Here is a 13,011-nt window from a genome sequence, read left to right on the forward strand (position 1 = left end):
TGACAGATTACTGTGAGAAAAAAGCAAAGTTCAATAAAGTGAGCTTGAACAAAATGTAAAAAAAAAAAAAAAATGTAGCCTACATTTAATGTTATGAAAAACTGTCAATCTTTATATGAAATATATATATTTTCCAAAACACATTTTACTCTCAAAGCAATAAATCTTCACCAGCTGTGTTCTAAATATCTTGAAAAATTAGCTTTCAGTAAGATTTTGTTTTTAGCGCAGTACCAAACATTTCCAATAGATGAAATTCATCTCCTATTAATTCCCCATAGTCATTTTTGACCTCAAACAATCCAAGTGTGACTATTTATTTTTATTTATTTTTTATTTTAAAAGTGTGACTTTTTTTCTGGACAATTATACCTTTTTGAATCATGTCCATTATTTTTGTGTGTGTGTGTGTGTGTGTTCAAATAGCAAGTGCCAAAACCTTTATCAAGTTTTGTACCATTCCGATTAAGTAAAAAAAAAAAAAAAAAAAATTTAAAAAAAATTGAAAGAAAAAAAAGTAAAAAAAAATCTCTCAAAAATGACCAAACAGCACCAGAGGGTTAGGAGAAAAAAATGTCACTGAAAATAAAAAGTTCAGTTGGTGTATTTGACATAAGTAAAACATTAATGTAAAAAAAATAAAAAATAAAAAAAATTATATATATTATATTATATAATATATATATTATATACGCACGCACACACACACACACACACACACACACACACACACACACACACACACACACACACACACACACACACACACACAAACACACACACACACACACACACACACACACACAAAGGCCTGTATTCAACCAATATACCTTTAAATGTTTTTTGTTTTTGTTTTTTTGTGTAAATGTTTTGGCTTGACTCTTAAAAGTAACTTTTTCTGTGTCACATTACAGCTGTGGAGATACTTTATACGCCCAAACACTGCAAGCTGCAATATGGATTAAGCAGCTTGGGATGTGATGAGGGAGGTGACTCAAGAGTCAAGACAGTTGTGTGGTACCACTGTCACATCCAGGTGGTGGCACTACAGTGTGTCTGACACATAAGCATGATCACTGCAAATATGAAATAATAATTACTTGTGTAGGCCTATTATTTAATGCCTTCCTTAAGTAATGAGGCATGAAAACATAAATAAAAAAATTAAATAAAAAAATTCTTACGTATACATAATAAAAATAAGTTATCTAAATATATTTGTTATAAAATATACATTTATAAAACTGATTTATTTACATTTTTATATATATATATATATATATATATATATATATATATATATATATATATATATATATATATATATATATATAGTTTTATAAATTTAAATTAATTAATTACAGCTGTCTCCCAAGTTTTTACAACACCATCCAACATTAAAATCACAATGAGCAAGCTCACAAAGGTCCTATAATGTTTTACTGTAGGTTTTTTAAATTATAAATTCATACAATCTTTAGATATAGCTATTGTGGTTACAAATCTGTCACAACCATGTGTCAGCTCTATCACATAAATTATAAAGAAATAATTGAATTGTTTCCCTCATTGTAGGTTAACCAATTCACTGCAACACGAGCAAAGGTTCTCTGGTTTGTTGACTTTGGATCTTCATTATAAGTGTGGTTCATCAAATCAATATATGGTTCATCAATATATGGAGCTAAAAATAATTTTGATACCATCCTGTAACTCAGTTAATTTATTAAATGAACCATATGAACATTCAGATGAATCTAAAACAGGTATTTTCAGTTGTGAAGCTTCAAGAACATTTGAGTAAGTAATTTGAGTAGAATGACTATTCACCGTTTCAACGTGGATGATAAATAATTTACATGAGCTAAAATCACACACATTTACAAGTGTGTGCGTTTGTGTGTGTGTGTGTGTGTGTGTGTGTGTGTGTGTGTGTGTGTGTGTGTGTGTGTGTGTGTGTGTGTGTGTGTGTGTGTGTGTGTGTGTGTGTGAGCGCGCCCACCAACCCTTGCGGCACCCTTAATGAACTACATTTTCGAAGAAACTACATTTCCTAAGAAGCACTGCGTTCTCCAGGGATTTGGAGGAATATGGATTGCGCTTGCGTAGCCAGACGTGGCAGCGGCATCATGGCTTCTTGGAACCGATACGGGAGACGAAGGAGACCGATCGAAATGTTCTTATTCTTGTTATTGGTGAGTCTTTCTAAGGAATCTAATGGATCGATATGATCAATAATATGTAATGCGCATATCGGACGGATGTTTTGTGTCTGACGTAAGACGAAAACGAAAGGAAAAGGGAATGATCTTCTGTCCCTCTTGCAGCAGTAGCTCAAAGTTGACAGCAGAAGAGAGATACTCAAGATCATTCCGTCTCATTCATCAGTTCTCTGGTCTTGTTTAAGGTGGTTATGCACCTGAAACTGTGTGCATCACATGCATGCACATCTAATTCTCACCATGCATCTAATGTCAAATCGGATTCACTAATGCCGGTGATATCTGCTATAAAACGAGTATTTTAATTTAGGCTATTTCAATTATGCATATAGCTTTAATATGAATGTGTCGTGAGAGTTGTTTTTAAAGGATTGTAGGTCAATGGGGGTGTAATTTATGCGTATTATATTTGTACAGATTATATGAAAAATTATATAAAAAAGGCATACAATTCAAGCACATTATGCACCTGTTTTATGATGAAAAAGTATTAAAGTATTTGATGTATTTGATATTTTTAAGAGTTAAAGCTTAAAAAACCAAATGTTTAGTTGCATAACTGTCTGAAAATTGTCCAAAAAGGAGACCTTTTTAAAATATATTATTAATGTTTGAAAATGTTTCATCCATCCAATCAAAGTGAATCAAAATTAAAAAGCAGACCCCATGACTGTGTGTTATTTCGTTTTTAACTTTTAATGAAGACTTTTAATGAAATGGCCTGTTTTGATTATGACCAGTGAAGAAACTCTGAATGAAACTTGTTGATATCCATGATTCATCAAATATATATAATATTACCTAGTAAAAAATACAAGAAAGATTCCGTTGCACCTTAAATACAGTGTACTGTACAAAACGTATCTATTGTTTTGTGAAGTTCAAATATATATATATATAATATATTTGAACTTCACAAAACAGTGATAGATACGTTTTGTACAGTACACTGTATTTAAGGTAAAACGGAATCTTTCTTGTATTTTTTACTAGGTAATATTATCACTTGACACTCCTAAAATCATTGAATCTAAATTATTGAGTGTTTTTCAAATTATATATGAAGCCAACATGAATACAAAGATAGAATGTGTGTGTATTTTTTGTTTTTTTATAGCATGGACTAGTATTTGACAGGTTCCCATTTCTGATGCATCAACAACATATCCATGGTGGAACCAACTTCTCTATTATGACTATATTCTAACGGTATCTTACAGTTTGATAGGGCAAGGTTCGTATTTATAATAGCAATGTTATTTAACCTTGATCAGAGGTCTTCCTTGTTCTTTTCTTGATAGACATGACAGAAGTGAGCGTGTACTGTTTAGAGCTAATTAACCCACATTTGCTTCAGTTTAAAGTGCATCAACCCTGTCTCACAGCTGATTTGTGAATCAATGTGGGCCATGTCCTGAACACCAAACTCTAATAGTAGCTCGGCCACGTCAGTCAACTCCCATTACGTAGGAGCTTTCCTGCCTCACATCCTGTTTTGTGCCTGCCACTGCAAACAAAGGTACTCTCCTGAACTGTTGGATAGGTGGGGGTAGAGTCTTTCTCTGTTATCTGTGCTCTCCTCCAGCCCTCCCGCTTGTCAGAGCAATTTATAAAATCTCTTAATCTTGATTACAGGCACCCCACAACAACCCCCTCTCTTTACCATTCTACATTGCTTGTTCCAGCAGCACGTTGTGAATGGAAATGACTAGCTGTGTGTTGTGCAAAACGATTGCAACTCGTTGTGTGAGAACATCTGACTCATAGATCGACTCTTTCAGCCGTGGAGTCATTTCCTTCTCTTTATGAATCACCTGTGTCAGCTTTGCAGAGTCGAAGACCCCCGTGTTGTTTGGCTCAGCAGGAAGAATAAGTTGAGGAGAGGTACGATTTGTGCTGAATCAGTGAGACCTTAAAGAAAATGAGATTCTATTTATTAAGCAGATTTGCGATGTCAGTTGCGCAGTGCACGGTAGATGACGGCTTCCGCTGCTGATTAAGCAAGATGGTTTTTCGTTGATGTATGACAGATCATTTTTTTGTTAAAGTGTTTCCCATGCTGTGCAAAACATGTCAGCAGGGTCCACTGCTGAAATGCTGGTGCCCCTGAGTGGAAGATTAATAGCAGAAGCAATAGCTTGCATAAACCAGTCAAAGATAACATAGTGGACATAATTAGATTATGAAGGAATTATATACTGTGCTTTATAGTAGAGTTTGCAAATTCTTAAAGCTGAGTTTATATATATATTAATTAAAAGATGATCTACTGTTAAAGGAATAATTTGCCCCAAATTAGATTTTTATAATCGCTGACTTACTCCCATGTTATTGATTTTCTTTCTTCTCTGAACTACTGTGGTTGATGTTAGAAGGTAGAACGTCTGAGCTTATGGTTTCCAAACAACTGAAGTAGATCGTGATTTGTAAGGTTAAGCTGTAAGACATAAAGTAGTCAATATATAACTTGGTCGCTATATATATAGTACTATATAGTACTCTGAAGCCATATCATTATTTATTTTATTTTGATCATTATTTTCATATACTCTACATTGATTCCGTCACGAGATTTGAAAATAAATATTTCGATTTTATGCAAAAAAACTAAAGACTCGGTTTGGTTCGTTCATCACAATAAAGCTATCTCTATAGATAATTTGTTATATTTTATTGCCGGATTTCATGTTTTTTATAGCAAGCTGTTTTCATTGAATGCAAAAATGATTGAATTAAAATGATCAAACAAGTCACAATAAAGTCATTCGTTTTTAAAAAAGTTGTTCTTTTGAACTTTTATTCATCAAAGAATCCTGAAAAAATGCCATCATAGTTTCCACAATTTAAAAAAGTATTTAACAACAGTAATAATAAATGTTTCTTGAGCAGCGAATCAGCATACAGTGCCTTGCAAAAGTATTTGACCCCCTTGAACTTTGCGACCTTTTGCCACATTTCAGGCTTCAAACATAATGATATGAAACTGTAATTTTTTGTGAAGAATCAACAAGAAGTGGGACACAATCATGAAGTGGAACGGAATTTATTGGATATTTCAAACTTTTTTAACAAATCAAAAACTAAAAAATTGGGTGTGCAAAATTATTCAGCCCCTTTACTTTCAGTGCAGCAAACTCTCTCCAGAAGTTCAGTGAGGATCTCTGAATGATCCAATGTTGACCTAAATGACTAATGATGATAAATAGAATCCACCTGTGTGTAATCAAGTCTCCGTATAAATGCACCTGCACTGTGATAGTCTCAGAGGTCCGTTTAAAGCGCAGAGAGCATCATGAAGAACAAGGAACACACCAGGCAGGTCCGAGATTCTGTTTTGGAGAAGTTTAAAGCCGGATTTGGATACGAAAAAGATTTCCCAAGCTTTAAACATCCCAAGGATCACTGTGCAAGCGATAATATTGAAATGGAAGGAGTATCAGACCACTGCAAATCTACCAGGACCTGGCCATCCCTCTAAAGTTTCAGCTCATACAAGGAGAAGACTGATCAGAGATGCAGCCAAGAGGCCCATGATCACTCTGGATGAACTGCAGCGATCTACAGCGGAGGTGGGAGACTCTGTCCATAGGACAACAATCAGTCGTATACTACACAAATCTGGCCTTTATGGAAGAGTGGCAAGAAGAAAGCCATTTCTTAAAGATATCCATAAAAAGTGTCGTTTAAAGTTTGCCACAAGCCACCTGGGAGACACACCAAACGTGGAAGAAGGTGCTCTGGTCAGATGAAACCAAAATTGAACTTTTTGGCAACAATGCAAAGCGTTATGTTTGGCGTAAAAGCAACACAGCTTAACACCCTGAACACACCATCCCCACTGTCAAACACTGTGGTGGCAGCATCATGGTTTGGGCCCGCTTTTCTTCAGCAGGGACAGGGAAGATGGTTAAAATTGATGAGAAGATGGATGGAGCCAAATACAGGACCATTCTGGAAGAAAACCTGATGGAGTCTGCAAAAGACCTGAGACTGGGACGGAGATTTGTCTTCCAACAATGATCCAAACTATAAAGCAAAATCTATATGGTTCAAAAATAAACATATCCAGGTGTTAGAATGGCCAAGTCAAAGTCCAGACCTGAATCCAATCGAGAATCTGTGGAAAGAACTGAAAACTGCTGTTCACAAACGCTGTGCAAAACTGAAAGAGACATACCCCAAGCGACTTACAGCTGTAACCGCAGCAAAAGGTGGTGCAACAAAGTATTAACTTAGGGGGGCTGAATAATTTTGCACGCCCAATTTTTCAGTTTTTGATTTGTTAAAAAAGTTTGAAATATCCAATAAATTTTGTTCCACTTCATGATTGTGTCCCACTTGTTGTTGATTCTTCACATAAAAATTACAGTTTCATATCATTATGTTTGAAGCCTGAAATGTGGCAAAAGTTTGCAGAGTTCAAGGGGGCCGAATACTTTTTCTAGGCACTGTATTAGAATGATTTCTAAAAGATCATGTGATGCTGAAGACCATCGCAGGAATTTATTCTATTTTAAAATATATTAAAATAGAAATGTCCTTTTAAAATGTATTTCACTCTATTATTGTTTTTACAAAATATTTGATTAAATAAATGCAGACTTAGTGAGTATAAGACAAAAAAATCCCAGACTTTTAATCTTCAGCATTTCTTTCATACCATTGAATACTTCAGGTTTTAATAACCTTAATCAATGCATAAAATGAGAAAAGCCCCCTGCAGATTTCATCTGGGCCGGCCATACAAACATAGGTGATAAAATATTTTCCTTGAGTTTGATGTACTGTTATATACAGTAATCCGCTATTAGCCTTGCCAGTTGTGCTCCTCTTTATCTCCAAATGACATTTAGCCCTTTCAAGTTTCAGTCTTTACTTGACTATCAGTTTCTTCTTTAAAATGTCTTAATGGGTTGTGGGTTAAAGAGGAGATTGATTTTGAGAGAAAAGGAAAACCCTGTTTCTATCATGTTTTCATTCTTCTTTGTCATATCTGTCTTTGTCATATCTGTCTGTTGAAGAATCTTTTTTCCCCAAGTTAATGATTTGCAGACCATCCCTGTTGAGTCGAAGAGTCCACAAGGAGCTCATTGAAAAGCAGAAACTAAGAGATTCAGCTAGGAATATACAGAAAAATGTGGTCCCCCATCATCCCATTCTTCCCTGCATGTTCTCTTTATTCTCTTGAGCCAGAGTTGCTCTTCAGATGTAATAGTAGTGCAAAATATATGTTTTTTCTTCAACTTGTTCTGTTCACTTTACATTGATTGACAGGAAGTCATTAGGCCAGTCTATCAAAGCTTTTCAGTGAATGATTATAGCAATAACATTTTTGTACAAAAGCTAGTGTTGTACCACAGGACATGATGATTGCCAAACAGTAATGGGCCCGCTCTATTGGTCGACTGTCAGTTTTGGACAGTGTGTTTGAAGAATAGGTGGTGGTGCACTTAAATAGGGATGGAAACCTGATGTGACTAGACCTAGAACACTAACTCTTTTGTCTCTGAATGGAGTTGAATGCTGCAGTTGTCTCTGTGCTAAAACTGTACATTTTAGCTTTAAAGATGGGTCGTTTAACATTAATATTTTAGCAGGGCTAAAATAACGTAGAAATATGTTTTAAATGTTGTTTAGAACAATTGTAGCTTCATACTCATCATTTCCAACTATAATTTAGGTTTATTACAAAATAGTCATAATTTAGTTTTTGTTTATTTATTTTGATTCATTTTGCAACCTCCCCATGACCCTTAGAATTATCAGGACATTTGTTGTTGTTATTTGCTTCCATGTCTTTAAAGCCACAATATGAAATTTTTCGCTGCTAGAGGTGGCTTATTCAAAAGAAAGCATAGCTAGCTTAATTTCACAGAGATTTTATTATGCCGCAGACGACCGCTTCTTCCACTCATGCGTACGTGGGGAACCGCAACGCTGTTTTATTAGATACATTTGAGTGTGTTGAAAGTTATGTTATAATGTTACTCTGTGTGTTCGCTCAATGGCTACAATGAGACACTTGTTGCTCACTGCAGTAAGCTTGCTCGATATAGGCATGGTAAAAATGGGACTTTTTTTCAACAAGATTTAAAAAATTTGTTGAGCTGTATAACAATTAGTTTTCTGTTGATCACAGTTGCTCACCTGTCTAATAAAAATGGAAATTGAGGGTAACTCGGGGTATGATGTCATTGATAGGCGACACACGGACCGTGTCCTGGTTAAAAAGGCTTATTTCTTAAACATTATTTGCATTATTTCGGGTAATGTAAGAACACAAGTCAAAAAATATATATTGTTCTAGTGGTTTTTGGATATTTTGATCCAAACATCTTGCATATTGTACCTTAAAGAATTCAATGATAACACTTCTAAATGACTGCATTTTGATGCATTTATTTTATACAGGAAGAGTGTTTGCTGTCTGGTTCAATATTTGCATTGCTTCATTGGTCATTAAGAGGCTCTTCACAAAGCATGAATTACGTTATTGTTCACAAACTAGTCTGTGTGGAAATGTGTTTAGACCAAAATTAACTTTGATTAAACTCATTCTTTCCTAATGCTGGGATCCTTTGTACGGATGTGCAGAGCTATATGAGCTACACACAACCAGTAACTTGTTTTTTGCTAAATTTGCACTCATTTTACTCTGTTTTTCATATATATATATATATATATATATATATATATATATATATATATATATATATATATATATATATATATATATATATATATATATATATATATATATAATATATAAAATGTTTTTAGAAATAATACTGCTTCCTTCTTACTGTCTAGAAGACCAAACAGGCATTGTTGAAGAGTTAATGAGAGTGGTCATATTCATCTACCTGATGTCAGTAGGTGTAATAGTTCAGAACGAGCCATTTCAGCTTAGTCTTTTTGAGAAATCTTTCATGATATGACCCATACAAAGTTAATGTTGGACTTGGGTGACTTGCTGAAAGTAAGCAGGTCCTTTCAAATACTTCAGTGAGTAGCTCTGACATTTCTTCATAATGCATCACCATGTCTGCTCCCCCTGTCAGCACGGCTGAAGTCAGAGAAGGTGTGATTTCTCAGGTCCCTCAGCTTTGCAGTACTTTAATTAGCCCAGACTATAATCTTCACACTCTCGCTGGCTCTCAAGGCGCCGGGGCCGTTGGGATGTCACCCTGTCGGCACAGGTTTTCCTCTCCGCTCGACCCCATTTGCTCATACAGAGTTAATGAAATGCATGCCACTGAATGAAACTCATCATTTTAGGAGGAGGAACAGAACATTTTCTCTGATCAATTTTCTTTTTTCTTTAATTTTTGTATTTTTACTTGCAGTGACAGGTGCATTCATAAATGTATGTGTATAATCAGTGTTGGGTGTAATTAATTGGTAATCTAATTATTGTAATTTCATTACTTTATCCTTGAAAAAGTAAAGTAAGAGTTTACGCTACATTTTTCTGTAATTTAATCTGATGTAATTGCATTAAATACTGTATTTAGACAATAGTGTATTTCTCATCAAAGTTTAATGTTAAAATGTATGTTTTTAATGTAACCACCTCTCTTTACACATTTTGGTTAGTTCAAGAATAATTTATTCAATTGTATATTTTTTTAACAAATTAAGTGCAGTTTTGTGTCTGTTCCTGTATTGTTCGAGGATAAAATGGGATTTATAAAGAAATAAGACTTGCAATTTGCTGTCACCTATGTCATACTATTGTTCTTAGAATTTAAAAATTATTATTATTATTTTTATTTATTCACATGCCTACGGTTTTACTCTCATTTGGGCCTAAGCAAGTGTTAAAGGGGTGTGTGTGTGGGGGGGGGGGGCTTGGTTGTGTTTATGGGACGCAGTATAACATGTCTTAATACTTCTTCGTTTTTTTAAAAAAAACGCTGCATTCTTATATTTGACCTTTATTCCTCACCACTGTCTCCACTGTCCTTTGAACGGCTCGTTTGCTTCCTGCTTCTATGAAGCCCATCCCTCCGAAAAACGCAATGGTCTTAGATTGGTTAGATGGCCAAATGTAGTTTCATGTATTTTTATTGGCTGAAGTGCCAAGCGCAGGCTGTCCGGAAACGCCACGCCCCTTACCATTACGGGCAGAAGTCACATCTGCAGTGTAAGTAATGGCGTCACTATTGCCATACCAATTTGCGCCCGAATCAGACTCAGATAGTGGGGATGAAGGTCAGGCAGAACATCTGCACGTAAGGCTTTTAATTAGTGTTGTAGTCGAGACCAGCTCATTTGAGTCCGAGTTCAGAGAGGGTCGAGACCGAGTTCAGAAAGGGTCGAGTCCGAGTCGAGACCCTTTGCAGAGAGAGCCGGTGCAATTATAGATATATTTACATAGATTCCTCATTCGATCTGCGCAGGCACTAATGAGGAATATATATGTAAGGATTTCTTTCTTTCTTTCTATCTATATCTATCTATATCTATCTATCTATCTATCTATCTATCTATCTATCTATCTATCTATCTATCTATCTATCTATCTATCTATCTCTCTGTCTCTCTGTCTGTCTGTCTGTCTGTCTGTCTGTCTGTCTGTCTGTCTGTCTGTCTGTCTGTCTGTCTGTCTGTCTGTCTGTCTATCTGTCTATCTGTCTATCTATCTATCTATCTATCTATCTATCTATCTAATCTATCTATCTATCTATCTATCTATCTATCTATCTATCTATCTGCATAGCTTTTTTGTAAAGGTATTGTTTTATTTGTAGCATGAACAACTTGTTTGTTTATATAATATATTTTATATAGATAAATGTGTAATTACATATGTTCGTTGGTGTTTGTAGCCATTTGTTGGAGAACTGATGCAACCAAAACACACACAGAAACTACACATTTAAAAGACATGTACTTATAGGTTTAGGCCCATAAACAGCAGCTTCTGCCTTTAATTTGGGAACTGCTTCTTCATCTTTTAGTATGAGCCTTTGAGCAAATCCAGTATTGAACTTGTGAAGATTCTTGAAGCTGTCTTCTGTGAAATGTGCAGCACGGATGGCTAAATTTGCATTCTAATCAGGTACTGAATAAAACACAAATTGTTACCATTGCTCCCGAAGTCCAGCGTCCCGAGGGAGGCCAAACACAGAAGTCGTGCACTTGGGAAAATACATAATTTCGATGGCATGTCTGCAACACTGCAACAGGTCCCTCTCCCGTAATGACTGCGACGTGGCCTCGCCCACTTTGTTGTGTTCGCGGGGGCAGTGTTTATGTTAATAGCAAGGGTTTATGACGTCACCAACCCGGGAAAAGAAGCTTGTTGTAGTACAAACCGGCTGTTTTAGTAGGCAATAAACTGCCATAACTTTAAAAGACAATATCTCAGTTTGCATTGATCTTTCAATGCTGTAACTTTGCATATACTGTTTATGCTCAAGCAGCAACATTACACACTAACTAAAGTTAAAAAAAGTGAAATCGCATGCAACCACCCTTTAAACATGGAGTATTTAATTTCTGCACCACTGGTGGCACCAAATGTAATCTAAAGATAAAGTTTGTTCAAACAAACAGGAGGTCCTAATCCAAAATTGCGCAATTGGTTGAGCTAATGTTGTTACGTCTGGGACAATTAAGCTGCTCGAGCATATTACAATTCCATATGCTGCCGCTAGTGGTGCAGAAAATTACTTTCTTTACCTTGAATTTACCCTGCCTGCATGAGGTTTCCAGGTAAGAACTGAGATATGATAATAGATATGCTAGACTAACAGAGACTTTTTGTGTAGCCAACATTTGTCCAGATGTAATGGTGCTGCTCAACGAGTGTGCAGTGATGAATTCAGTCATGTCACTGGCCGTTGTCCCTCGTGTAGAAATGCGAGTTGTGATTTTTAATGAAGGATAGTATGGTTTGTCTTGTAGAAAGATGAAGGTTTTTTCAGTGTCTGAGGCCACCTGTGTTTCTCACCTACCCTTCCGTGTGGCGCTCAATCTTTGCAGACTTGTACAGCCACTGTGTGTTGTTTATTTTATTCTGTTGTATTATGTAAAGCTTTTGCTCCTTTTATAGAGAAAGGATGAAGGATGGCATTGTTCTGCATAATCAGCTAAATAAGCAAAAACCTGTTAAGTTTTTGTTGTTGTTGTTTTTAGTTTCCTGACTGTTTTCCACCCATAGAAACCAATTGGCTAGTATTTATTGATGCACATTTTAATACACCTTTGTATATTAAATGAGCACTGCACAAGGATGATGAAATAATATACACTTTTAACACTTCTGGTTCCATTATTGTGAAGTCGATCTCAATCTCCTGAACTACAAACTGAATATCAGAATTGGAATGAAAGGTGATTTAAGCAATTTTGAGCGTGGCATTTAAACAGAATGAGAACATAGATCCATCATGCCTTGTTGCCACTGTGCAGGCTGCTGGTGGTGGTGTAATGGTGTGGGGGATGTTTTCTTGGCAAACCTTTGGCCTCTTAGTGCCAATTGGGCATCATTTAAATGCCATGGCCTACCTGAGCATGGTTTCTGACTTCAGTTGTAGATTACTAAAGCTGAGATCTTTCAAAATTCAAATGTTTGTTGGGTTTAATTTATGGGAAGGAAGATTTGAGTTCTGAAAGTTATTGTGTTTTGTTTTCATATTACATCAAGCGCTTTTCTCAAAAGATGTCGTCATGAGGAGTGGTTCTAAATGTTTTTAAAAAGTTAAGCTTGAATTACTCTCGTTACTTTCCTTTGTCAGTTTCTATTCTAGGATGTGTAAACACTACAGACAGTCTCGAAGGG

The 13,011-nt window shown here is 35.6% G+C and overlaps 1 protein-coding gene across 1 annotated transcript in view; it reads left to right on the plus strand.

Annotated features, from left to right (window-relative positions):
- The first annotated feature begins 2,081 nt into the window (after positions 1 to 2,081).
- pdia5 (protein disulfide isomerase family A, member 5) overlaps positions 2,082 to 13,011 on the plus strand; it is a 59,872-nt gene continuing 48,942 nt past the window's right edge. The window contains exon 1 of the mRNA XM_067444245.1: positions 2,082 to 2,195. Coding sequence (XP_067300346.1) covers positions 2,091 to 2,195 — 105 coding nt within the window. The 5' untranslated portion in view covers positions 2,082 to 2,090. The remainder of the gene's footprint in view (positions 2,196 to 13,011) is intronic.

Source organism: Pseudorasbora parva, chromosome 5 (assembly GCF_024679245.1).
Source record: "Pseudorasbora parva isolate DD20220531a chromosome 5, ASM2467924v1, whole genome shotgun sequence".
Taxonomy (NCBI): domain Eukaryota; kingdom Metazoa; phylum Chordata; class Actinopteri; order Cypriniformes; family Gobionidae; genus Pseudorasbora; species Pseudorasbora parva.